General features: G+C 41.3%; 1 protein-coding gene and 1 long non-coding RNA gene across 3 annotated transcripts in view; one reads left to right on the forward strand and one right to left on the reverse strand.

Moving 5' to 3' along the window:
• Window positions 1–7335: 7335 nt before the first annotated feature.
• On the reverse strand, window positions 7336–11373 carry LOC122555090 (uncharacterized). The gene is made up of 2 exons (XR_006313156.2): window positions 11217–11373; window positions 7336–7524 (listed from the first exon to the last, which is right to left on the reverse strand). It is a non-coding gene; the product is annotated as an uncharacterized LOC122555090 (long non-coding RNA).
• The window catches only part of LOC122555088 (zinc finger X-chromosomal protein-like), a 52286-nt gene continuing 36781 nt past the window's right edge, over window positions 10932–26436 (forward strand). The window contains exons 1-3 of one of the 2 annotated variants that reach the window (XM_043700762.2): window positions 10932–11219; window positions 25250–25334; window positions 26277–26374. In XM_043700762.2, the coding sequence (XP_043556697.1) occupies window positions 26308–26374 (67 nt within the window). In that variant the 5' untranslated portion in view covers window positions 10932–11219; window positions 25250–25334; window positions 26277–26307. Of the gene's footprint in view, window positions 11220–11445; window positions 11651–25249; window positions 25335–26276; window positions 26375–26436 lie in introns of those variants that run through there. The other variant, XM_043700763.2, reaches the window with a different exon arrangement.

Below are 26436 nucleotides of genomic sequence, written 5' to 3' on the forward strand. Positions count from 1 at the left end.
AACACAGCAAGCTAGGTAGGATCAGGAGGTGGAGAATTTGACGATTTGGGCATATTATGCCTAGCTTGCTGTGTCTTTGTCAACTTTGGATTCCAGCATCTGCAGTTCTTTTTTGACTCTAAGAAAATAAAGAACAGCAGAGAATGACTGCAAGATGAATCTAAACAAATTAGAACATGAGATGAAGCTAGCTAGAAATGTAAAAAGTGTTAAGTTCGATAGGTATCTAAAAAGGAGTAATTTTTTTTTTCTTTTATTCATTTATGGGGCATGGGCATCACTGGCTGGGTCAGCATTTATTGCCTGAACTTGTAGTTGCCCTTGGGAAAGTGGTAGTGAGCTGCTTTCTCAAATTACTGTTTTCCATGTGATGTAAATGGACCTGCAATGCTGCTGGGGAGGAAATTTGAGAATTTTTGTTTAAACACATGGAAGGAATAGTAATAAAAGGATGATGAGTGGCCTGAAGGGGAAATTTAAGGTGATGGTGATCCCATGTATCTGTTTCCTTTGTCCTTTGAGATGGAAATGGTTGTTGGTTTGGAAGGTGCTACCTAAGGAGCTTTGATGAATTTCTGCAGTACAACTTAGGTAGGTTGTATACACTGCTACTACTGAGTGTCAGTGGTGGATTCAATGGATGCTTTTAAGTGTGGTGTTAATCAACCGGGCTACTTTGTCCTTGATGATATCAAGCTTCTTGAATGTTTTGGAGTTGCATTCATTCAGGCAATTGGGGAGTATTCCATAACACTGCTAACTTGTGACCTATACTTGGATAGGCTTTAAGCAATAGGAAGTGAGTTACTCACCAGTTTTCCTAACTTTAGATCTGCTGTTGTCGTCACTGTATTTATAAGGTGTAGGAGCAACCCAACTGGCTCAAAGTTCAGAAGGCAGCAGAGTTTAGGCACATGGCTGTTTAATCAAGCAAGCACCAGTATTATGCAGAGAGAGGCATTCGAGACAATCCACATAGGGCTGTGTCAAATGTGCTCTACCCTAGTACAAGCAGATTCTCATTTTATACATTTTCCTTGTCCCTCCCTAACACTGCACTGGATTCTCCAAATGTGATTGGATCTATGTACATCATTCTATATCAGCAATTTGCTTGCTGTTGTGTGTTTAACTGTCAATTAATTAGATCAGGAGACTTTAAATTTCTCATCACAGGAAATACAAAAGAATGCTGATTCTTGATCAGTTCCAACAAAGCCGTATGGTTACACCTAATGCCAGAATGCTTTAGCTAACAAATTGTGTCTCAATATGCTCATTCAATTCACATTCCAATGTCTGATAATCTCTGTCTTCCCTGTAATGATAAGGGAGGACTATGTGAAACTGGTTTGGATCTTTTCTTCTCATGCTTTTGGTGATTTTTGTGCATCAGTGGATCTATAACTACTTCAGAATCTATATCTATGATTATCTAGAGGATCTTAACTAAAACCTACTCTTAATTTTATAACAGATTGATTAAATAATTCAAGAGAAACAACTAATTTGTGTGAAATGTTTTATCTATATAAGCGATTGCAGCTGCACATTGGATCTCATTTAGTACAGACCTGCTATTGTTCTACTAGCTGAGACTACATTAAGACACACACTCTGGCCACTGTCAGCCATGTTCTGCAGAGCTTGCCAGGGGCCGTTGTCAGCCATTTTGTGCCACTCAGGCATGGGCTAATCCAGTTGAGTTTCTGTTCAATGGTAATCCCCAGAATGTCGATAGTGCAGAATTCAGTGATGGTAATACCATTGAATGTCAAGGGGTAGAGTTTATGTTATCTGGTATTGGAGATGATCATTGCTGAGCAGTTGTGTGGCACAAACGTTATTTGTCGATTTTCATTCCAAGCCTGGATATTTTCAAGTGGATTTTGGTCTTCTAGAAAGTGAAGAAATGGTAGCAGAAACAAATAAATGTTTGCTTCCATCTTCATTATAGAGGAGATTAAAAAAAATTTGAGTACTAGCTGTAAATCAGGAGCATTAGGAGCAAAGGTATGTGGTAAAATTATAATTACTATCCAGGTCCAGATCACTATAAATGTAAGGAGGCTACGTTTGATTTATATCGATCATTTGTGAGACCACATCTTAAACTTTGTGTGCAGTTTTAGTCTCCATATTTAAGGAAGGATATAAATATGCTGGAGGTGGTTTAAATGATATTTACTAGAGTGATACCTGAAAATGAATGGAATGTCTTGTGTTAAGGTTGGAGTTTAGGAGAATGAGTGCTGCTTTGTGTATGAGAACATGAGTGCCGAATAGTCTTGACAAGGCAGACGTGGAAATGACATTTCATCTTGTGGATAAAGCCCAAAGATTAGGGGCTATGTTTTAAAATTAAGAATTGGGCTTCTAGGATGGAGGTGGGGAAAATTAACCAAAATTGATAATTTAAATGGTCAAGAAGTTGGAGCGTTGTTAAATTGTAAGCTATAACTAGTAGCATGCTGCTAGGTCTCAGCTATTTACAACAAATTAATTACTTAAATAAGAAAAATGAGAATAACGTATCTAATTTTGTTGGTGATTTAATGTAGGTAAGAATACAAGATATGAGGAAGAAACAAAGAAGTATGAAGTATGCCTCTATGACTCCATGAAATTGACAGGTAATATGTGTAGGCAATAGATGGTAGATGGTGTAAAATGTGGCAAAATGTGAAAATATTTACTTTGGTAGTGAGAATGTTGTTTAAAGGTGTAAATGATTAAGTGTTGGGGTTCTCAGGCCTTATTTGTACTTACACAAGAAATACAAACGTTTTGCATGCTGCACACCAATCAATTTGGAAAGAAAATGGTATGTTGACCACAGTTGCAAAAAGATTGGAGTGGTGGAAAAACAAGTCTTGCTACAACATTTTGGGGCTTTGATAGATCACCTAGAATAGTATGTGCAATTTTGATTTCCATATTTAAGTAGAAATATACTAGTATTGGAAACGTTCACTAGATTGATTCCTAGGAAAGAAGGGGTTATCCTATGTTAAAAGACTAAATAAGTTTTGTCAATATTCTCTGGAATTTAAAAGAAATCAAAGTATTCTTAGTGGGTGTACACCATATTTTGCATCCACCAGCAGCTCAAGTACTTGTCAGCGTTGGAACCTTTTGGGATTTCTGTCACTGGTGACATACTTAAAATTGTTGCTAGCCATACCCTCTGCCCTTGAACCCCACCCCTCCAACTACAACAAGGATAGAATCGCCCGGTCCTTCCAGCCCACTAATATCCGGATACAGCACATTATTCTCTGCCAATTCTGCCAGCTACAATCAAACCCCACCACTAGAGGATATATTTCCCTCCCCACCCCATCAGCATTCTGCTGAGACCATTCCCTCCGTGCCTCCCTCATTAGGTCCCCACCCGCCACCAACTCAGTTTCCACTCCCGGCACCTTCCCTCGCCGCCACAAGAGGTGTCCATGCCTACCCCCTCAAGGCACCAAAGGATCTTTTCACATCTGGCATAGATTTACCTGCACATCCAAACACCTCATCTACTGTGTCCGTTGCTCTCAATGTGGTCTCCTCTACATTGGGGAGACAGGATGCCAAATAGGGAAATATTTCAGGGAACATCTTTGAGACACATGCATCAAACAACCTCACTGCCCTGTGGCCAACGACTTCAACTCCACCTACCACTCCACCAAGGACATGCAAGTCCTGGGCCTTCTCCAATGTCAAATCCAAGCCACTTGATTAGATTAGATTACTTAGATTACTTACAGTGTGGAAACAGGCCCTTCGGCCCAACAAGTCCACACCGACCCGCAACCCACCCAGACCCATTCCCCTACACTTACCCCTTCATCTAACACTACGGGCAATTTAGTATGGCCAATTCACCTAACCTGCACATTTTTGGACTGTGGGAGGAAACCGGAGCACCCGGAGGAAACCCACGCAGACACGGGGAGAATGTGCAAACTCCACACAGAGAATCACCTGAGGCGGGAATTGAACCCGGGTCTCTGACGCTGTGAGGCAGCAGTGCTAACCACTGTGCCACCGTATGACTGGAGGAAGAATGCCTCATCTTCCGCCTTGGAATCTTTCAACCACACAGCATCAATGTCCACTTCACCAGTTTCCTTATGTCCACTTTCCTACCTCATGCCAGATCCAACCCTCCAACTCAGCACTGCCGTCTTGAATTGTCCTACTTGTTCATCTTCCTTCTCATCTATCCACTCCACCCTTTCACTATCACCCCACACCTGCATCTACCTATTGCCTTCCCAGCTACCTTCTCCCCATCCCCACCCTCCTATTAATCTCTCAGCCCCCTTTCCTCTCGCCACATTCCTGATGAAGGGCTTATGCCCAAAACATCGACTCTCCTGCTCCTCGGATGTTGCCTGACCTGCTGTGCTTGTCCAACACCACACTTTTCGACACCAGCCATGAGCAGCCCCCACAGAACATACAGTGCAATGGAAATGAAACAATAGTTTCTGAGGGCACAGAGGTGGCAATTGGTAAGCGTAACACAACATTGGGAATAGAATTTCACATTTGTACATTGCCTCTTTACATCATCATCAACCATTATTGCAGATGCAAGAATGAAGCTTCATGGCTATCTGTCCTTAGTACATATTAGAATTCTGTCTAATAGTGTGTTATTCTTTTCCTAACATTCCGGTCAGCATAACATCTTGTCATTGTTCAAGACTAACCTTGGCCCATCCCCATCACCAACTTGGAAAGACATTGCCAACCAGACTCCTGACTGATCTCTGTGCAGCTCCTCAGCTGACTTACCACAAATCCTCTATCAGGTTACACTGGATCTGCGGACTGATCATGAGTACTGCCCAGTGTAAGGATACAGACAACACACCTTACATTCCCACCTACACTGTATCACCAGTAAAGTTGGATATGTTCACTATCCAAAATACGTGATTGTATTGGTGATAGTGCAGAGATTTATCACGCTGTTGCCTACGATGAAATTTCGGTTATGAGGAGAGACCGGATTTGTTTTCCTTGAAGCACAGGAAGTTGAGTTTTACAAAATTATGAATGAAATTGCATAATAGTTTGTGAGAATCTCTTCCCCATGGCAGACATGGTTAAGACCATAGTTTAAGGTGAGGAGCAAATGGTTTAAAGGATATATAAGGTCTTTTTCAACCAGAGGTGGTAAATATATGGAACGTGCCATTTATAGAACATTACAGCGCAGTACAGGCCCTTCGACCCTTGATGTTGCGCCAACCTGTCATACCAACCTGAAGCCCATCTAACCTACACTATTCCATGTACGTCCATATGCTTGTCCAATGACGACTTAAATGTACTTAAAGTTGGCGAATCTACTACCTTTGCAGGCAAAGCATTCCATACCCTTACTACTCTCTGAGTAAAGAAACTACCTCTGGCATCTGTCCTATATCTATTACCCCTCAATTTAAAGCTATGCCCCCTCATGCTCGCCGTCACCATTCTTGGAAAAAGGCTCTCCCTGTCCACCCTATCTAACCCTCCGATTATCTTATATGTCTCGATTAAACCACCTCTCAACTTTCTTCTCTCTAACGAAAACAACCTCAAATCCCTCAGCCTTTCCTCGTAAGACCTTCCCTCCATACCTGGATTAGTGGTGCTGGAAGAGCACAGCAGTTCAGGCAGCATTCAAGGAGCTTCAAAATCGACGTTTCGGGCAAAAGCCCTTCATCAGGAATAACCAGGCAACATCCTAGTAAATCTCCTCTGCACCCTTTCCAAAGCTTCCACATCCCTCTTATAATGCGGTGACCAGAACTGTACACAGTACTACACAGTACTCCAAGTACGGCCGCATTAGAGTTTTGTACAGCTGCAGCATAACCTCATGGTTCCATTTGAGAGTAGTGGAGGCAGATATTTAAAAAGCATCTGGATGAGAACTTAAAATGCCAGGGTCTAGTAGGCTGGACCGAGTGCAGGTAAATGGGATTAGTGTCATTTGGTGTTTATTGGTTGTCATAGACATAGTGGACCAAAGGGGCTGTATGACTCCAAAAGATATCATATTGTGGTTACTGCCTCCTCAGAGTTCCTTCACATGAGCTCCCTAACCAAGTCTGATCCATTATACATCACTAAAACCAGGATTACCTATTTCCTAGCTGGGCTCTCCCACAAACTGTTCCAAAAAAACCAGCTTGTATACATTCCACAACTTCCTTTTCTTACAATCCATTACCAATGTGATTTCCCAGTTGCCTGCATATTGCATGAAGGATGTTGGTAGTTGCTTTGCAGGGAGCATACCCTGAAATGTTGGGGAATATTGGCCATGTTGAAAGCCTGAAAGAGCAAGTGGTAAGCAACGCCACTTTATGTCTTTCATCCAGTTTTTCTCTGTCAAGTAAGAGAATAGCAAGCTACATATAAATGTCACAAGGACAAGTAATAATATTTAATGCAAATAGACTTCTTGCTTCCTACAAGTTAAGATTTTTAATGCTAGATTAAAATGGTGCTGGAAATGTACAGCAGGTCAAGCAGCATCTGAGAAGCAAGAAAATTTGACGTTTCAGGCAAAAGCCCTTCCATCAGAAATCAGGGCTTTTTCCTGCTCCTCAGATGCTGCCTGACCTGCTGTGCTTTTCCAGCACCACTCTAATCTCGACTCTGATCTCCAGCATCTGCAGTCCTCATTTTCACCTAAGATTTTTAACGCCACCATTCAAATCTCAGGTGAAACATTAGGCCTTTCTTTTCTCTTTGAGATTCTCATTTTTTCTGAATTCACATTTTTTAAAATTATTTACCGTTGCCGATGTTGCTTAGCAGCTGGGAAAATTCAGCCCATTGTTTATACTGACAGGGTAATTGAGAGACAAGGTGTAAGGTCATTCATATAGGACTGAGACATTTCAATAAATATTTCAGGGAATCATAGGTATCTCACAAAAGTAGTTCACACCCAACCACAGTCATGACTATCTGAGCAAGCTTTATGGGCCACATTGTTTTCTCCTGCTCAGATTTCTTATGTTTTCGTCAAAGAAATAGAAGATGTATTCATCGTTGCTATTTTTAGTAATAATTATAGATGTCTTCAATATTTCGCACAGCAACTTAAGATCAATTTCAATGCAATGCCCACTACAGGTGAATCTAAATAAACAGTTAACAATTGTACTTCCAAAGGATGTGGTTGCATTGGAAGAGGTGCAGAGGAGATTTACCAATGGATAAAACACTTCTTGACACTTGCAGCTGTCTTTAAACTTTGTACAGTAACTTAAGAAATTAGAGATCAATTTCAATGCAATGCACTCTACAGGTGAATCAGTTATTGACAAATCAAATTGAAAATTATTTATTTCAACATGGTAAATGTAAATCAGAAACTGCAAGTTTGAAATCATAATTTTATGTAAAATAATTTTTTCCCATTAATTTCCATCATATCCTGAGTAAATCTGTTGGCATTATTTTCCTCCTTTGGCTTTCTTCCATCAACATTGCGAAGCATTTGGTTTTCCTCTTCTTCTATTTTGACATAAAGTGCAAGTATGAGTATGTAATTCAATGTAAAATGGTGTTTTGGAAACAAAGTAAAGAGAGGGAAAGAAAGATGCGAATAAGAGGGGCGGTAATAGGGTCAAAGAAGATTTTTTAAAATTCTAACATTTAAATTCTGAGGGAATAGATTGGGGACAATATTTCATCCTCACTAACACTCAACACCGGTGCGTACTCAGCCCCCCATTGTAATCGCTGTATACCCATCATTGCGTTGCCAAATACCAGACTAATGCCATTTACAAGTTTGCTGATGACACCACCCTGGTCGGTCAAATCTCAGATGGCGACGAAACAGACTACAGACAGGAGGTGGAAGACCTAGTAAAATGTGCACTGAGAACAACTTAGTTCTCAATGCCAGCCAAACCAAGGAACTCATTATTGACTTTCGGCAGGAAGTTACTCATGCACCCCTCCAAATTAACAGCACAGAGGTGGAACGAGTAGAGAGTATCAAGCTCCTGGGAGTGGTCATCAACAACAAGCTTTCTTGACATCTTCATGTGGAAACACTGGTTACAAAGGCGCAATAAAGTCTCTTCCTCAGGTAGCTGAGAAAATCTGGCATGACGGCAAATACCCTTGCAAACTTTTTAGGTGCGCCCATAGAAAGCATTCTGTCTGGATGTATCACTACCTGATATCGCAACTGTACCATTCAAGATTGGAGACAGTTACAGAGAGTGGTGAACTCGGCCCCAACCTCCCATCTATAGAATCCATCTACCAGACCCACTGTCAAGGAAAGGCCACCAGCATTCTCAAAGATCCATCCCACTCTGGCAATGCTTTTCTGCTCCTGGCCCATGTCCCAAGGTAAAAACAATGACTGCAGATGCTGGAAACCAGATTCTTTTTCCAGCACCACTAACCCAGAATCTGGCCCATATCCCTGCAAACCTTTCCTTTTCCAGTACTTATCCATATGTCTTTTAAACTCAAATGTGTTCTTTGTGAGGACATTGTGTGATGCTCTGAACATCAGAGCACCTTCTAACTTTCTTTTTCACCCTCTTGATTTGTGGTTGCTCGTTTCTTCCATATCCTGCAAGCAATCATGGCATCCATCATTTTATTGAAAAGTCTCAAAAGTATTTATCGAGTCATCAATAGTACTCTTATACAATTTCCAACACCCAGTTTGCTCACAAAGTTATTTTCATTTGGTATATTGGATGGGGAAAGTTGGTGAGAGAAAAGAATAGATTAATTGAATTGATGATCATTCAGAATAACTTGTAGATAGTATTTAGTTTTTGAGAATGTTGGAAGAGACACAGACAATGAACATTCAAGCTTGGAAAGATGGAGTAAAATAAAGTTGAGTAATAAAAGGCTACATAGCAATTGGGATCTTACAAGCCACTTTCTAACACCATAGTTGACAGATCTCATTTACTTGTACATGTGCACCCAACCTGTTCAACCTACTTGGATACCTTCATCCCAATAAGCTTTATGCCTTTAGTTTTGGTTATTTTTGTGTTATGGCCTAAGTGGAATAAGCTTGGACTGCATCAAATGCACAACTCCTTTAGCCATTCAGCAACAGAACAGGATGGGTGACCTCAAGTACTGTAAGACAGCAAAACTGATCCCTATTCCAGGATCACTAGAATAAACATTGGGGTTACTTTTATCCCCAGTGACCACCTGTAACATTCACTCTTACACTCATTTCAACATGTGGACTAAAATCAGTTCAATTCCCCATACTTTCACCCTGAAGCCACTTCCCTCCCATGTCTTGCTACAGTGACTGCAAACCCACCTCGATTGTGTGACCCACCTTCCATTCTCCTGACTTCATTCACTCCAAATGCCCTCACACATAACATGCACTGCTGGCCAGCTAGTTGGAATTGTAAATAATTGATTGCCTCAGGTACAGTACCCCTTCCTTTCAAAACCGTAACTGTTACCTTCTACAAATGTCAGCACACCATTTATCTATTACCTGCTAAATTGCTTGCCCATCTTAAGGACAAATGTTGTGAAATTTGAAAGTGTTCAGAAAAGAGTTACAAGGATGTTGCCAGGATTGGAGGATTTGAGCTATAGGGAGGCGCTGAACAGGCTGGGGCTGTTTTCCCTACAGCGTCAGAGGCTGAGGGGTGACCTTATAGAGGTTTACAAAATTGAGGGGCATGGATAGGGTAAATAGGCTTTTCCCTGGGTTTGGGGAGTCCAGAATTAGAGGGGCATAGGTTTAGGGTGAGAGGGGAAAGATACAAAAGAGACCTACGGGGCAACTTTTTCACACAGAGGCTGGTACATGTATGGAATGATCTGCCAGAGGATGTGGTGCAGGCTGGTACAATTGCAACATTTAAGAGGAATTTGGATGAGAATATGAATAGGAAGGGTTTGGAGGGATATGGGCCGGGTGCTGGTGGGACCAGATTGGATTGGGATATCTGGTCGGCATGGACAGGTTAGACCGAAGGGTATTTCCATGCTGTACAACTCTATGACTCTATGATTATGACAATATCACATTATTTGCTCTATGTGTCTGCCCCTATAAAAGTACCAGAGCATCCTCTCACAAATCACAACTGATTATTCCATCTCGAACCCTGTCATTTTCTTGGAAGACTTGCTTGATGTCCAATTCTGTCCTCGTTCAACTGTCCCGATTCTCATGTGCCCTTGTTGCCTCTAATATTCCACCTCACTCTGGCTGCCCTCCCATAACGTACCCGCCTTTAACCTTGAGAGAGGTCGTTGGGACTATGGGGGATGGCAGAGAGACGACAGAACAAAATCAAATGCTCGCGAGTACGTCCAACAGTCACTTGATATGTAATCTAATCGTCAACTCCCATGTATGAATACAGTGGTTAGGAGACAGGAGAGGAAAAAGGCGAGCATTAACTAAAATGGTGGATGGAGGAGTGGAAAATGGCGGGCCCGGGGGTTGTAACGATGAAGGAAATGGATCCGATTTCCCCCAAGGCAAACATACAACTCAATGTCTCGGCCAAGTTCTTCAGTGTTCGACTGACCCACAAATATTACCCACATGAACATCTCACCATGCCGTCTCTGCAAAGAGTTTCGCCCGATCGGTGGACATTACGTTGGGGGGGGGGGGGGGGGGGGTGAAAAGGGGCATCTTTTTACATACAACCCGGGGGGGTTTAAGCCTTGGACAAATCTCAGCCGCATGAATGCTTCTGAATTTATTATTCCAGCCACCACACGCACCAAAGAAATAAAAACAGGGGAGTTAAAAATAAATCCAGTGCGGTGCGTTAAACCTCTCGGCGCTGAGGGAGGACAGGCCCCGAGCCGGGCGAGCGGCCTGCGCCGGGGTGTGGGAGAAGGGAAGTGGGGGGAGGGCGATGTTAAATGTCTGCAGGCTTTTGCCACTCTCCCGTCTCTGGCCTGACCGCACTTGCTTCTTCCGCATTTTCCTAGGGGTTAGGCTCTGACGTTACGTATTACGACGGCGGCGGGAGCGAGGAGCAGTCGAGTCGAGTCAGCCCCTCCTCCTCCTCCCCGCAGCCATCAAACAACAAAGCCTGATTGGCAGGGCTAGGCCCGACCCGACCCTCCAGCACTCGGCCCAGCCAGGAAAGGCTGAGCCTGGCAGCCCAGCGAGGGAGGCGAAACGTCCCGAAATCGGGCCGCCGGCGGCCGGTTTGACTCACCAGGTAAGGGCAGGGTAGTCAAGTCTCCGGATGTGGGGCCGCTTCACCGGCGGCAGGCGGCCCACGGCCGCTCGCGCTGCAGCTCGCGGACGGCCGTTTGGAACAGTGGCGGTTGGTAGGCCGCGAGGAGGCCGCACTTAGGCCACGAGGGTTTCTCCCACCCCCCTCCCCCCTTCAATCGGGTTGAGCGTTGAGGCCTCGCTAGAGAACTGGACGCGAATTTTGTTTCTCCCTCACCCCCGCCCAAAGAAAACCATTTAGGAAAGAAAACGAGACTGAAGTGCAGGGTGGCGACCAGCCTGCCTTTCCCTTTGTTTTCGATGAAAATGTCGCCGAGAAGGAGCTGCAGCAAAGGCGCATTGTGCGGCCGATGGCAGAGACAAAATGTCGGCTGGGGGCAGGGTTGGAGGAAGGCGTCCGGCGCCATCTTGGTGGTGAGTGGTTTTCTTTTTCCCCTCAGTGAGGGGCAGCATGGAGCCTGTTCCAACCCCCACCTCCTCCAACTGGCTCCTGAGTCACCTTTGTTTTCCCTCCCCTCCCCACCTTCTGCGAGAGGAGCGGAACTCGCGGCCCGGTCACTTCGAAGGAACGTAGTTTTTTTGAAAAAATAAATTCCCGCGCCTTCGTTGCGATGGAATTTTAAATTCTGCAGATGCATTTTCCGATGCTGTGGTGTTTTTATTACCCCACTCGGGAGGCGGCGGCGAGCTGGTTCCTGCGCTGCCCGCCATTTCCATTATGATTATCGTCATCACCAGATGGGCACTGCGGCAGCTTGCTTGCTTTCCCGCTCACTCATCTCTGCACCGCTTTATTAACCCCGGCAAAGTCAGCCTATTTGTTTTTCTCCCTTTTACAATCCTGTGCTCCCTCCCATACCGTGGACTTCCAAGCAATAATTTCACCCATCTCAAAACATTTCTGAATACTTTTTGTGGCAATTCTTTTCAGGACAAATAAATGTAGCTTTTTGCTCTGAACATTATTCGGGTGTGAAACATTCAGACAAATTTGGATTTCAGACTGGGTGGGGTTATTATTTTTAACGGTCGATGCATTTAATAGTAATGCATGCTTTTCGTCTTTGAAATACAGTTTCTGGCGGGATGGGGGAACTAGCTCGTCCATCTGAAAACACTCAATGACTGGTGCAACGAAAAGTTAGCCCTTGCCTAATTATTTTTTACAGTCAGAACGCTCTTTTAAGCTTTTTATTTCTATCTCAAAAGCCACTTTTAAAGCTATAGATTGAAACACATAAGGACTAAGGGTTGGCAGCTCCGAAATGATCCTAATTTTGTTGTTCCTCATTCCCTTCCATGTCATGAGTTACAGCTATCTCGAGGATGTTACTTGCATTCTCCCCAGGGCAGGCTGATATAAAATGCCCGTTCATTTGTCATCTCCATATTTTCCATTATGATTTCCCCAGACTAACTTTCTATAGGTCTAATGCTCATTTTGTTGACTGATTTATTTTCAAATACCTCTGAAACACTTGCTATTTGTATATTTCTAGCTAACTTTTGCTTATAGTTGAATTTTCCCTAATTAATCTTTTGAATCACTTTTTGCATGTTTTAATAGTCTTTCCAATCTTTTGACCTGCTAATCACCTTTGCTCAACGCTATTCATTTTTGTTAGGTTTGATACTTTTATTAGTACCTGCAATCTCCTTGTGGAAAAATATAATTGGCTTTTTACCGTAAAACCCTGAATATATAAGCCTTGTGTTCTTTCTCCAGTGAGGCTTGTGTACGTTACATAGAAAAGGTCCTGAGCTTTCTGGGTGGGGGGTGTAGTCAGTGATCACAGGTTGGAGGGAATAAAGCTGTTAACTACAGGCTGTCCTCACTTTACGAACATTCATCTTCCAAATGTGCATATCAACAAAAGAGCTCCCATATTAATAATTTTCAAGATCCAACATGTAAACATCTTCTACTTAGGAACAACTATTTTACGGCACATTTTGCATGCTTGCATACAAACTAACTTACAAGTGTACTCAAGAATGAAACTAATTCATAACCTGATGATAGTCCGTATTTTAAAAATTGCTATAGATTGTCACATGTTCACTACTCTTGGTTGTTTCTTTCCAAATAGACATTTCGATGAAAAGGTTCATTACTCTTTGTAATGCCCTACCGAACATTAACAGATGGACAATAGAAATCTCTCAAACATGATTTCTCTTATACTGATTTGGTCTATCTTAGATAAAACTTAATTTGCTTCTCAATGATTTTGTACATTAATATTTTAGATATTTTCTATTTCATAGATTTGTCTACAGTGTGGAAAACAGGTTCTTTAGCCCAACAAGTCCGCACTGATCCTCCGAAGAGTATCCCACCCAAACCCATTCCCCTACCCTATTACTCTACATTTCCCCCTGACTAATGCGCCTAACCTACATATCCCTGAACGCTATGGGTAATTTAGCATAGCCAATTCACCTAATCTGCACATTTTTGGATTGTAGGAGGAAACTGGAGCATCCAAAGGAAACCCACACAGACACAGAGAACGTGCAAACTCCACACAGACAGTTATCCAAGGCTGCAATTGAACCCGTGTCTCTGCCGCTGTAAGGCAGCAGTGCTAACCACTAAGCCACTGTACCGCCCTGTTCAGAAATGAACATTAGGGGCAAGTGGGACTTGAACCCAGCTCTTCTCTCTTGAGAGATACATTTATTCAAGAGCTCTTATGATAGTATTCTAACCTACAGCCATGAATGTCAAAATCAAGTTAGCCAGTAGTGTGGCATTTACACATCATCCTTATCTATTGGGTGATAATATCTTGCCAACCCAGCCATTTCTTGACAACATATGTTTCATGTTAAATGCAAAATTATCTGTGGAGGGTCGAAATTGAAAACTTCTCTGAATACTCTGTCTTCTGTAGTCCTCTTTCAGAAGCGTAAAATGCTTGGTATATGTGTACAATATTCATTTAAATTTATTTGAACAAAGGAGTTATATATGGGAAGCAGACTAAATGGATGTGTTGCAGTAGATGTGTTGATATACCTCCTATGTGTAAAATTCTGGGTTTTTTTCCATGAGGAGGGGGCCTTTTTGTCACTACACTGTAATTAGTTAACTTTAATACGCCCAATTTTATTACAAAAACTGAAGTTACAGAATAAATTGACTGCTTCTTTGGAGGCCTCAATGTTTTTTGATAAAATCCTAAAACAAATTAAATAGTTTTAATTTAAACAGTTAATGCTAAAAAGTTATTTCAGTGGCAGTGAGTGCATTATTAATTTATAATATCAAACAGGAGCTGTGGTTTCCTGAAAATTAACTGAAGAATGTGATGGTAGATTGGAGGCATTGTTCAAGCTTCCTTTACTGCCTCTTGCTGTTTTGGATGGTGGTGCATCTGATGGAGCCTGTGCATTTGATGGGCTATCAGTTTGTACTTAACAACAATCCTTTCCAAAGGAAAGAACTGGAAGCGCTGTGTTAAAAATGCACAATGTTCAATCTGTGAATGCACAACCTATTTTTAGTATTTTATTTCATTTTCAGCTGTTCAGTTCTGCCATCCCCACCCCACATAGCTGTTGGCATTTCATAAAACTGCTACACTCTCATTGGGGAGAAATGGGAGTGTGTCAGTCTGCTAGTGGAGTTGTCCAGTATAAGGTTTTTGCCTGTTCTGAAGGCTTTGATACTGTTAATGAAATAAAAAAACAGAAACACATTGGAAATACTCAGGCCAAACTGTGGAGAGGGAAGCAGGATTAATATTTCATCAGAACTGGGGAAAACGTTGAAGATGTTCCAGCAAGCACAGAGGCGGGAACAATAGAGAGGGGAGGGGTAGATAGAGAACAAAATAGAAGGCCAGTGATAGGAAGACAAGTAATTTAATTACAAAAAAGTTAATGGTGCAAGAGAAAAGGTAATGGGACGAGAAAATGTAGTTTCTAGAAGAGATATGAATGATAGAATCATGACAGCTGTTGTCTGGAATTAAAAAGAACAAAATTGGTGCAGAAGTTATCAAAATCTAGTATACTCTAAAGTTCTTGATTAAAAGGTCTGTGCAACTTCACTGTAATACTGCAGGAGTCTGAGGACAAAGAGGTCAGAGTGGAAATGTGAAGAATTTTGCAGTTGTGATGCTTTCACTAAATGTTGTTCCATGGGCAGCAGTTGCCCTATATTAGCTTATCAAAGTAGAAGTGATTAACTTCAGTCAATCAAAATTATGCCCTGGTCATTGAGTGCTTCTGAGAATGTTTATTTTTTAACATGACGCATTATGGCAGTTTTACATACCTTGTATTGCCTTCGCTGATATCAGTACAAACTGAGACCCACTCCTGGAAATATCCTGTGGTTAAGAGACCAATCCATAAGTCATCAGTGTGGAATATGGGCTCAGTACGGAGCATGTTCAGTGTGAGGGTGACTTTGTCTGGGCGAGAGAGATGTCAAGTATATCTGGCACAAAAGTAGAAATTGCTGGAAAAGCTCAACAGGCCTGGCAGCATTTCTGAAGATAAATCAGAGTTAATGTTTTGGGTCGAGCAACCCTTCCTCAGAAGTATATTGGGGAATTTGTTTTGAAATTGGAATTTGGTGCAGAGGGGTAAATAGCACTTTAAGTAAGGTTTACAGCAAATACAGTAAGTCTACAGAGTGAGAAGTGAGTGGGAGAGGATGAAAGGCATAGATCAGAGGCCTACTTGCAATGAGTGACATCATGAACCACAAAGTGGCAAAAATGCAGGTAACATAGTTAATTGGCAAGTAAGATTGGTGAGTATTTCTAGCCTTAAAGTAAATGTATCTTCTGTTTGTGGTTAAGTTCGTTGTGATTTCAAACACCCCTCCCTTTTTTTTCTTGAAAGTACCTTGTAAAGATAATTGCAATAAAGTGTAAGGAACAGGGATACTAGAAGAATTAAGTTTTGTAAAATATCATGGTGATGCAGTGGGAGTTACAGGACAAGGCAGGAACACCTCAATTTGATCCAGGCAAACATACCTAAACACATCCGAGTTGAGGAGCTGGAATCCAAGCTGAAGGCGCTTAAGTCACACCAGGGAAGGAGAAAGTAACTTGGACACTATGTTTTAGAAATGCCCCTCAGACTAGGTAATTCAAATGTAGTCAATGATCAGAGATAACAAAATGTGTTTGTAGGTGAGGCAGATATGGAATCACAGGGCTATTATTCGAAGAGCCTTGAACTTTGCACTCATTCAGCAGTTAGGAGGTGTTACAAGTTATGTGGATGGAAGTTTTGACTGCCTGGAGAACGAGCAAACTGACCACAGAACATTGAAGGTAATAATTTCAAGATTACGACATGAGCCACAGGCAAACTAGCATAGAGTAAATAAAATCAAGAAGTTAAATAAGTCTGGGGAATAATAAATCTGCAGAAATAAATATTCGGGGGTACATGACTGAAAGGACAAGCAGGATGGAAAGGTAGTGGGGTAACTTTGCTAGTAAGAGATAGAATTTGTGCAAAGCAAGAAATTATCTTGGAAGATATTGAATCCACATGAATGGGTGTAAGAAATAACAAAGGGAAGAAGATCTGTAGGCGTGCTAATAGTGGCTATACTGTGAGACATGGAATAAATTAGCAAATAATGAGGGTATGTTTTTAAAAAAACTATATTAATTATGTCGATCAAATTGAAAAAATTAGCCAGGAGGAAGAATTCATAGTGTATTTTGGACACATTCAGTGAACAGTGTACAATGGATCCAGACAAGGTCTGGTTGTTTTGGATTTCATAATGCGTAATAAGGCAGATTTAATAACTAATCTCAAAGTAAAACTGGCCATAATATATTATAATCTAGGATTCAGTTTAAGAGCGAGACACCTTGGTTAGAAGCAACCTAAACAAACTTAAATGAGCATAATTACCAAGGAACAAGGGCGGAAGTGAACTGGGAAAAGAGTTTGGCAGGAAATAAGGTTGAGGAACAGTAGTAGATGTTCAAGAAAATGGTTCATGACTTGCACCAAACATATATCCCAGTGAGGAAGAAGGATTCTAAGAAGGAGATAGACTGACTATGCTTACCCAAGGAAGTCAAGGATAGTATTAAATTGAGGGAAAAATATATGCAATGTGGCAAAGATTAATGATAAGCCAGAGGATTGGAAATTTTCAAAAACCTTTAAAGATGATTTTTCTGAAAAGAGGTGGAATAAATTTTGAGGGTCAGCTAGCATGTAATATAAAAATGGACAATAAAAGCTTCTTTAAAGATATAAAAAGAAAGTGAGAGGCTAAAATGAATATAGACCTCTTGGAGAATTAAGCTAGGGAAACCATAGTGGGGAACCAGGAAATGTGAAGAAGAAGAATATATATTTTGCATCAGACAGTGACAGCTTAAATAATCAGGGCAAAGGGTAGAAGGAGCAGAATAAATACAATTCCCAACCCGAGAGGAAAAAAAGCTTAGAACTAATGAGCTTAAAGACCAATAAGACCCCTAGATCTAATGGGTTGCATCCTAGAAAGTTAGACAAAATAGCTACAGAGATAGTGGATATGCTAATTTTCCAAAAATTTTGGATTCTGGAGAAGTCTCAGTAGATTGGAAAACTGTCAATGTAACATCTTAATTTAAAAAGGAAGAAAGGCATGAATAGGAAAGTTAGCTTAACCTTTGTCATTAGGAAAATAAGTATTATAAAGGATGTAATAGCACAGGATTTGGAAACGTATAATATAATCATGTCATCATGATGGGAAAATCAAATCTGACAATTTATGAAATTTCTTCAAAATAGTAAAAAGTAGGATAGATAATGGAAAACCAAATAGTAGATTTCCTAATATTACTTGATAAAATACTGCGCACAAAGCTTTCTATTAAGACAGGAGCTCATGATATATTAGCATAGACAGTTGACTAACCAACTTAAGAAGGCAGAGTTGGGAAAAGTGGGGTGCTTTGGAGATTGCAATCTGCAACTTCCACAAGTGCAATAGGGATCAGTGCTCATCCACAATTTTTTATAATATATATATATTTTGGATGAGGTAAGTTGCTGTACTATTTCCAAGTTTACAGGTGACAGAAAATTAGGTGGGAAGGCAAGTGGTGAGGATGACACAGGGTTTGCACAGTAATTTGGACAAATTCAGCAGATGGGCAAAACTACATAGAACATTTGTAGGAAACTGTGATATTAAGCACTTTGACATAAAGAATAGAGGATCTAAATTTTATTTAAATGGGGAAATATGGAGAAAAGGTGCAGCAATGAGGAATTGGGGGGTTCTTGTACATGAAACATGTAAAAACCAAGATAAAGAGAATGTTGGTTATTATTTCAAAGGAGAAAGTGAGGACTGCAGATGCTGGAGATCAGAGCTGAAAATGTGTTGCTGGAAAAGCGCAGCAGGTCAGGCAGCATCCAAGGAGCAGGAGAATCGACGTTTCCTGAAGAAGGGCTTATGCCCGAAACGTTGATTCTCCTGTTCCTTGGATGCTGCCTGACCTGCTGTGCTTTTCCAGCAACACATTTTCAGCTATTATTTCAAAGGGAACAGTGTATCAAACTAGCAAAGCCTTAAGTCAAACAAGGTACCAGATAGATGGCACCTGGAATACTATGAACAATTTTGATTCCTTTATCTAAGGAAAGATATACTTGCATTGGAGACAGTCCAGAGGAGGCTCACTAGGTTGATCGTAGGGAAATTTTCTTATGAGGAGAGGTTGAGTCAGTTATGCTTGTACTCATTACAGTTTAGTGGAATGAAAGTTAACCTTAATGAAACAAATACAATTGCTAAGGAGCTTGATGTGGAAGAGAAGACAGAAGTTGTTTCCTGTTGTGGGAGAGTCTGGAACCAGAGACCATAACATCATAGAGTCATAGAGATGTACAGCATAGAAACAGAGTCCATGCCAACCAGGAATCCCAACCCAATCTAGTCCCACCTGCCAGCATCCGACCCATATCCCTCAAAACCTTTCCTATTCATATACCCATCTAAATGCCACCACTTCCTCTGGCAGCTCATTCCATACACATACCACCCTCTGTGTGAAAACGTTGCCCCATAGGTCTCTTTTATATCTTTCCCCTCTCACCCTAAACCTATGCCCTCTAGTTCTGGACTCCCACACCCCAGGGAAGACTTTGCCTATTTACCCTATCCATGTCCCTCATGATTTTGTAAACCTCTATAAGGTCACCCCTCAGCCTCTGACGCTCCAGGGAGAACAGCCCCAGCCTGTTCAGCCTCTCCCTATAGCTTAAATCCTCCAACCCTGGCAACATCCTTGTAAATCTTTTCTGAACCCTTTCAAGTTTCACAACATCTTTCCGATAGGAAGGAGACCAGAATTGCATGCAATATTCTAACAGTGGTCTAATCAGTGTCCTATACAGCTGCAACATGTCCTCCCAACTCCTGTATTCAATACTCTAACCAAGAGATTGCCTGGAGATGAAGTTGAGGATCGTCAGATCAGCAATGGTCTTATTGAATGGTTAAGTAAACTTGATGGGTTGAATGGCCTGCTCCTACTCCTATCTCTCACTGACTTATGATAAGTTGGAAAAGAGATTACTCAGAGTTTCGCTATTAGGCAGTAGATATCATAATTGAGGTATTCCATGTAAACTGTGTTTGGCTGAGCAGATTAAATGGAGAAGTCTTTTTTTAAATCAAGGAATCTTGGATTGTTGATGAGATAATGGAAGAAAATTGTTTTTCAAAACCTCTTGAGCATTGCACTAGAACATAGAACTGTACAACACAGAAACAGGCCCTTTGGCCCATGATATTGTGTGACCATGACGCCAAATTAAACTAACCCTATCGTATATGCCCTCACCACCACCCCTGGCAGTGCATTCCACTCTCCTGCAACTGTGTTTTTAAAAAAAAGCTTGACCCTTGTTTGTTTGAACTTGTCTCCCGCACCTTAAATACATGCTCCCTAGTTTTAGACGTAGAACATTACAGCACAGTACAGACCCTTCGGCCCTCGATGTTTCGCCACCCTGTGGAACTAATCTGAAGCCCATCTAATCTACACTATTCCATTCTCGTCCGTATGCCTATCCAATGACCATTTAAATGTCCACAAAGTTGACAACTCTGCAACTGTTACAGGCAGTGCATTCCACATCCCTTCTACTCTGACATCTGTTCTATATCTATTTCCCCTCAATTTGAAGCTATGCACCTTCTTGCTATTTATCACCAGACATTTCAACTGTAGGTAAAAGATTCTGAATGTCATCCCTGTCTACACATTTCATAATTTTTATGGACTTCTGTCAAGTCTCCCCTCAGGCCCTGCTACTCCAGAGAAAATGATCCCGACGTTTTCTAGCCTCTCCCTATAACTCATACCCTCTAATCCAGGCAGCATCCTGGTAAACCTCTTCTGCACCCTCTCCAAAGCCTCCATCACCTTCCTGTGATGTGGTGACCAGATTGTATGCAATACTCTTAAGTGTGGCCTAACAGGTGTTTTTTGTTTCCAGTATTGTTATTTGAGAAACTGTCTTGTCGACAGAGCATGTGTTTCTGTGTTCACGACAGCACGACCTTTCATGTTTTGTGCACTGTGAAGTACAAGGAATTGATATGCCAATTATTAAAGTAAATCCTCCATCGGGCCCATCCATGTCTGATTACAGCAACCATCACTTTTTATTCCATTAATGAGGTTTTTCCTATTTCTCACATATTTGAGTTATGTATTTTGTTTCAGAATTGTTTTTCTTGCGATGGATTAAAATATTTATATGACCTATCAAGTTGACCCTGGAGCAATATGCCACCTCTTCTCACCTCCTCAGCAATCAACATGGAACTGTACAGCATTGGAATGGGCCGTTCGGCCCACAATGTTGTGCCGAATGTGACACCAAATTAAACTAATTCCTTCTGCCCCGTTTGGTTGATAACCCCCCATTTCTTGCATATTCATGCGCTTATCTAAAAGTCTCTTAAATGCCCCTATCATATTTGCAGTGTTTCCACACTCCTACAACTCTGTGTAAAAAGAAACTTGCCCTCACATCTGCTTTGAACGTACCCCCCTCGCCTTAAATGCATGCCCCCTAGTGTTAGACATTTCAACTCTGGGGGAAAAAAGATTCAGACTGTCAACCATATTCATGCATCTCATAATTTTATAGACTTCTATCAAGCCTTCCCTCAATCTCTGCTGCTCCAGAGAAAACAACCTGAATTTTTCTTGCCTCTTCTTATAGTTCATACCCTTTTAATCGAGGCAGCATCCTGGTAAACCTCTTCTGCGCACTCTCCAAAGCCCCCACATCTTTTCTGGTGACCAAAATTGAACACAGTACTCTACCTATGGCCTAACCAAAGTTTTATAAAGCCACAACATGACTCTTGTACTCAGTTCCCTAACAATAAAGGCAAACGTGCCATATGTCTTCTTCACTATACCTACTTGTGTTCCCGGTTTCAGGGAGCTATGGAGTTGAACCCTAACATCAGTCTGTACATCAATGCTGTTCAGGGTCCTGCCACTAACTATATACTTTTTCTTAATATTTGATCTCCTAAAATTCAGCACCTCACATTTACAAAAGCTCCATCTGCCGTTTTTCCGCCCACATCTACAACTGATCTATATCCCGCTGTATCCTTTGACAAGCTTCTACACTATGCATAACTCTACAGATCTTTGTATCATCTGCAAACTTACTAACCCATCCATCTATATTTTCATCCAAGTCACTTATATATATATATTACAAACAGTAGATGTCCCAGTACGGATCCCTGCAAAACACCCCTAGTCACAGATCTCCAGCCTGAAAAACAACGTTCCATCGCTATCCTCTGCCTTCTATGGGCAAGCTAATTCTGAATCTACGCACCCAAGACACCGTGGATCCCAGGCATCTTAATTTGGACGAGCCAAAGGACCTTGTTATAAGCCTTACTAAAATCCATGTAGACAACATCCACTGCTCTACCCTCATTAATCACCTTTGTCACCTCTTCAAAAAATTCAGTCAAGTTAATAAGACTATGACCTGCCCTGATTGGTCTTAATTAGGCCATGCTTTTTCAAAAACATGTAAACTCCATCCTAAAAAATTCTTTCCAATAGCTTTACAACTATTTCCCAGCTTGAATATGGAATGACGTTAGCTACTCGCCAGTCCTCCCAGACCCCTCCAGCGGCTAATGAGAATACAGAGATCTTGGTCCAGGCTCTAGCAATCTCCTTTTCAATAACTTGGGGTAGATACTGTTTGGAGAAAGTGAGAACTGCAGATGCTGGAGAGTCAGAGTTGAAAAGTGTGGCACTGTAAAAGCACAGCAGGTCAGGCAGCATCCAAGGAGCAGGAGAATCAACGTTTCAGATATAAGCCCTTTGTCAGGAATGTGAGGTCATGGGAATGGGTCTGAGAGATAAATAGGAGTGGGCGGACCTTCCAACCACATGGCATCAATGTCGATTTCACACCTCCCCTCGCCCACCTCCTCTTGCACCCAACCCTCCAACTCAGCACTGCCCTACTTGAACTGTCCTACCTGTCCATCTTTTCTTCCCACCTATCTGCTCCACCCTCCGCTCCGACCTATCACCATCACCCTAACCTGCATCTACCTATCATTTTTCCCAGCTACCTTTTCCCCCCAGCCCCACTGCCGATGCCTATTTATCTCTCAGCCCCACCCCCACATTTCTGATGGGCTCATGTCCAAAGCGTCAATTCGCTTGCTTCTCGGATGCTGCCTGACCTGCTGCACTTTTCCCGCACCACACTTTTCTACTGTAAATACCATTGGGCCCTGGGGACATATCCACCATAATGCCCTTCAAAACACCCAATTCTCCAAAAAAGGTTCTTGACCTCAAAAACAAAGTTAAGTGGTGGACAAGAAAGTCTATGGGTGAACTTCACAACTTGCCACAAATTCAGACCCCTAATTGGTCAAATAACAGGCATTTAAGGACATCAACTTGAAACCAGCCTGATTGCAGATGAGAAATGTGGCTGGTTATCTGATGGGAAAACCGGTGTGTCTCCTGGCTAGGTTTAGGGGGTGGAGGGTTCCTCCATTTAGCCCAATCTGGGAGCAAATCAGCCAGCAAGTGGCAATAAGGAGTGGCTGTTGAGAGTGCAACCCTGGCCCTCTCCTTTTAAGTCCCCCCCCCCCCCCCCCCAACCCTGCCTATCAATACAACCTCATATTAAAATATACATTTTTATAAATCCTTACTATGGCAACTGAGTATCTCAAACTGTAAAGAAGCTGCACTTACAAGATCACAAGTAAGTCAGGTAAGGGTGCATAAAATAGAAATTTGTGAAGTGTCTCACCAGTTTACAACATTTAAAGAGTAGTATTTGCAAGCTTGGGTGATTGTTGGTCAATGCTTTATTTATTTGGTTGATGTTGGCAGCAGATTCACATTTATTAGGCATTTAGTTGGCAAGTGGGCTTTTACCTGAATAAAAGTACAGGCTTTCTTATACATTCTGACAGCATGTGAATAATCTAGTTGTCTGCAATAATAGAATCCGTTGAGTGCAGAAAGAGGCCATTTGGCCCATGGGGTCTTCACCAATCCTTTGAGCATTTAACCCACAGAAGTGCCACCACCATATCCCCATAATCGCACATTTTCCCTGACTCATCCAACTAGCCTGCACTTCCTTGGACACTCTGGGGAAATTTACTATGACCAATGCACCTAACCTGCACATCTTTGGACTGTGGGAGGCCCAGAGACCAGAGGGAAATCCTCACAGCTACGGGGAGAGCTTGCAAACTCCACACAGATTCACGTCCAAGTCTGGAATTGAATTTGATTCCCTGGCAGCGTGAGGCAGAAGCTGAGCTACCATGCTGCCCTCTCAATTATCAATGAGGAAAAAGTAAAGAGTTTGATACATACTTTTAATATCTTCATTGCTAATGGTTGGCTAATTATGGGGTTAAGGATACACAAGTGTTGTGCAATTTTGATTAAGGACACTGAGCACATAAAGCAAGAGTCAGGTCCCTACCCCTAGGCCTTAAGATCTGAGTTGAAGTCCCTGCTGTCACAGAGGTATGTTGTAACATATCCAAATAGCCTAATTATTTTTAATTTTTCTGCTTTTTGTGGTGTAGTGGAAGTGTTCTCCCTCCAAGTGGAAAGTCCAGAATCAGGTGCCATCTGGTATGGAAATATGTCTAAATGGGTTGATTAAAAATACGTTTTCTTGCCCACTAGCATAGCTGAGTGGTCTAAGGTACAGGGTTACGGTTCTAATTTATATCGAGTAAGAGTTTCGCATTCCACCATTGCCAAAGTGTCCAATGCTTCATGTTTAGACTTCCAGTGATAGACTAGAGATAGGAACACTATGAGATCTGAATCAACTCCCACCTTAAGATGTAATGGCCAAGGAGGTATGTCATAATACATTCAAGCAGTTTGAATAGAAAAGTCTTTTATAAAAAGTGACTAACAAACAAAGAGTGCATCCATTTAGCACTCAGAGGAATGGAGTGCTTTTGAACCAATTAAGTATATTTTGTTGACGCATAGGTAGGAAACAGTGGGAGACAATTACTACATCTTTTCAGTTCCACTCTATTTTCAGGAGAACAACAGTCACTATCTGATCAAGGTTCATGTCGAGATGTCACTTTGTAATAAAAATGGACATTTCTTGGAAAGCTCACCAGACCTGGTGGCATCTGTGAAGAACAATCAAAGTTAACATTTTGGGTCCAGTGACCCTTCCTAGCAACTTCAGGATTCTGAGGAAGGGCCACCGGACCAAAAACGTCAACTTTGATTTGCTAGCAACTTCTGTTTTTATTTCTGATTTACAGCACCTGCAATTCTTAGTTTTTATTTAGTATTACTTTGTAATGTTATGAAGAATGTCCAGTTCAGTCTTTCATTCCCCTCTGATGAAACCTCTATTACATGGGAACACTAAATTCATAGATTTTGAAAGATGAAAGTATATGGCAAAATTGAATTGGACTTTATTTTCTTCTAACAGGTGACTCCTTCATTTATCTATGCCTGGATAAGCGTGCCACAGCCAGTGATCTAGTTCTCTACCCACTGAAGAAATGTTCTTAATGGTAGGTAATTCAAGTATGCATGGCTTGTGTAGAGGAACCTCTATTATCCGGCATTCAATTATCTGAATATCGGATTATCTGGCAAGATTGCAAGGTCCCGATCCTCGGCTAAACTATGTTATCCGGCATTCAGTTATCTGGAATTCAATTAACTAAACAAAATACTGCTTACCCATGGCCTTTGGATAATCGAGATTTCTCTAAACATCTAAAAACAATCACTGAAAACTGGCACCTCAAGACTGCTTGTAATTTTAAAATAATCCAGAGTAGATTTCAGATTGAAGATTATCTCAGGGTAACGCTCAACAATTAGCTATTGCCTCAATAGCATTTTGCTTTTACTCTCTTTGAAAAAGTGACAAGTCATTGCTTGTTCAGAAATTTATTGAAGTGAACATTTAGTATTATCCTATTTAAAGCTTTTATTTATTTTAATGTCTCTGATATTATCATGAAAAATATTCCAAGGTCAGCAGAAATTTTGCTAAGTGTGTAGGTCATATAGATTGCTACATAGTCATTAAAATAGCATAGTCAAAAAAACTGTACATTGCACCAGTTTTTGCAATCTGCCAAATTCAGATACAGTGTACCCTGAATAAATCTGTTCTAGCAATACATTTTAATATTCTATGGTCATTAATATTTAATTATTTGAAATTTCTGGTAGTTTAAAGATGGTAAGAAATTTATATGTAGTTTTTGTTTAATAGCCTCCAAGCAAGTCTATAGCATTTAACTTGCATTAACATTACCACTGCTTTGTATGTCATGATTCAAATTATGAATAAAGCCCTGTAGCTAATTGAGCCTTTGGGATTGATCCCCATTGATCGTAAACTTCTTTTATCCTATCTGTGAAAGGATATTGTGAGAAACAAATCATATTTGTATGCAAGTCATGATTGACTCCTTAAAGATTCTTGGTTCCTTTAACAGATTTAGCAGTGATTAATGAAATTTGTAGACCATGGATGAAGATGTAGGAAGGCTTGAACTGCAGCAACAGGAGCCCAAGGTGATATTTGATAACACAGGTAATCGAAACCCCATTTTGTATTATGAATGGTATAATTTGGATTTTCAGTGGCAAGATTAC

The sequence above is a fragment of the Chiloscyllium plagiosum genome, unplaced genomic scaffold (assembly GCF_037043375.1).
Source record: "Chiloscyllium plagiosum isolate Xiang-an unplaced genomic scaffold, Cpla_swu_hap1 HiC_scaffold_12, whole genome shotgun sequence".
NCBI lineage: Eukaryota > Metazoa > Chordata > Chondrichthyes > Orectolobiformes > Hemiscylliidae > Chiloscyllium > Chiloscyllium plagiosum.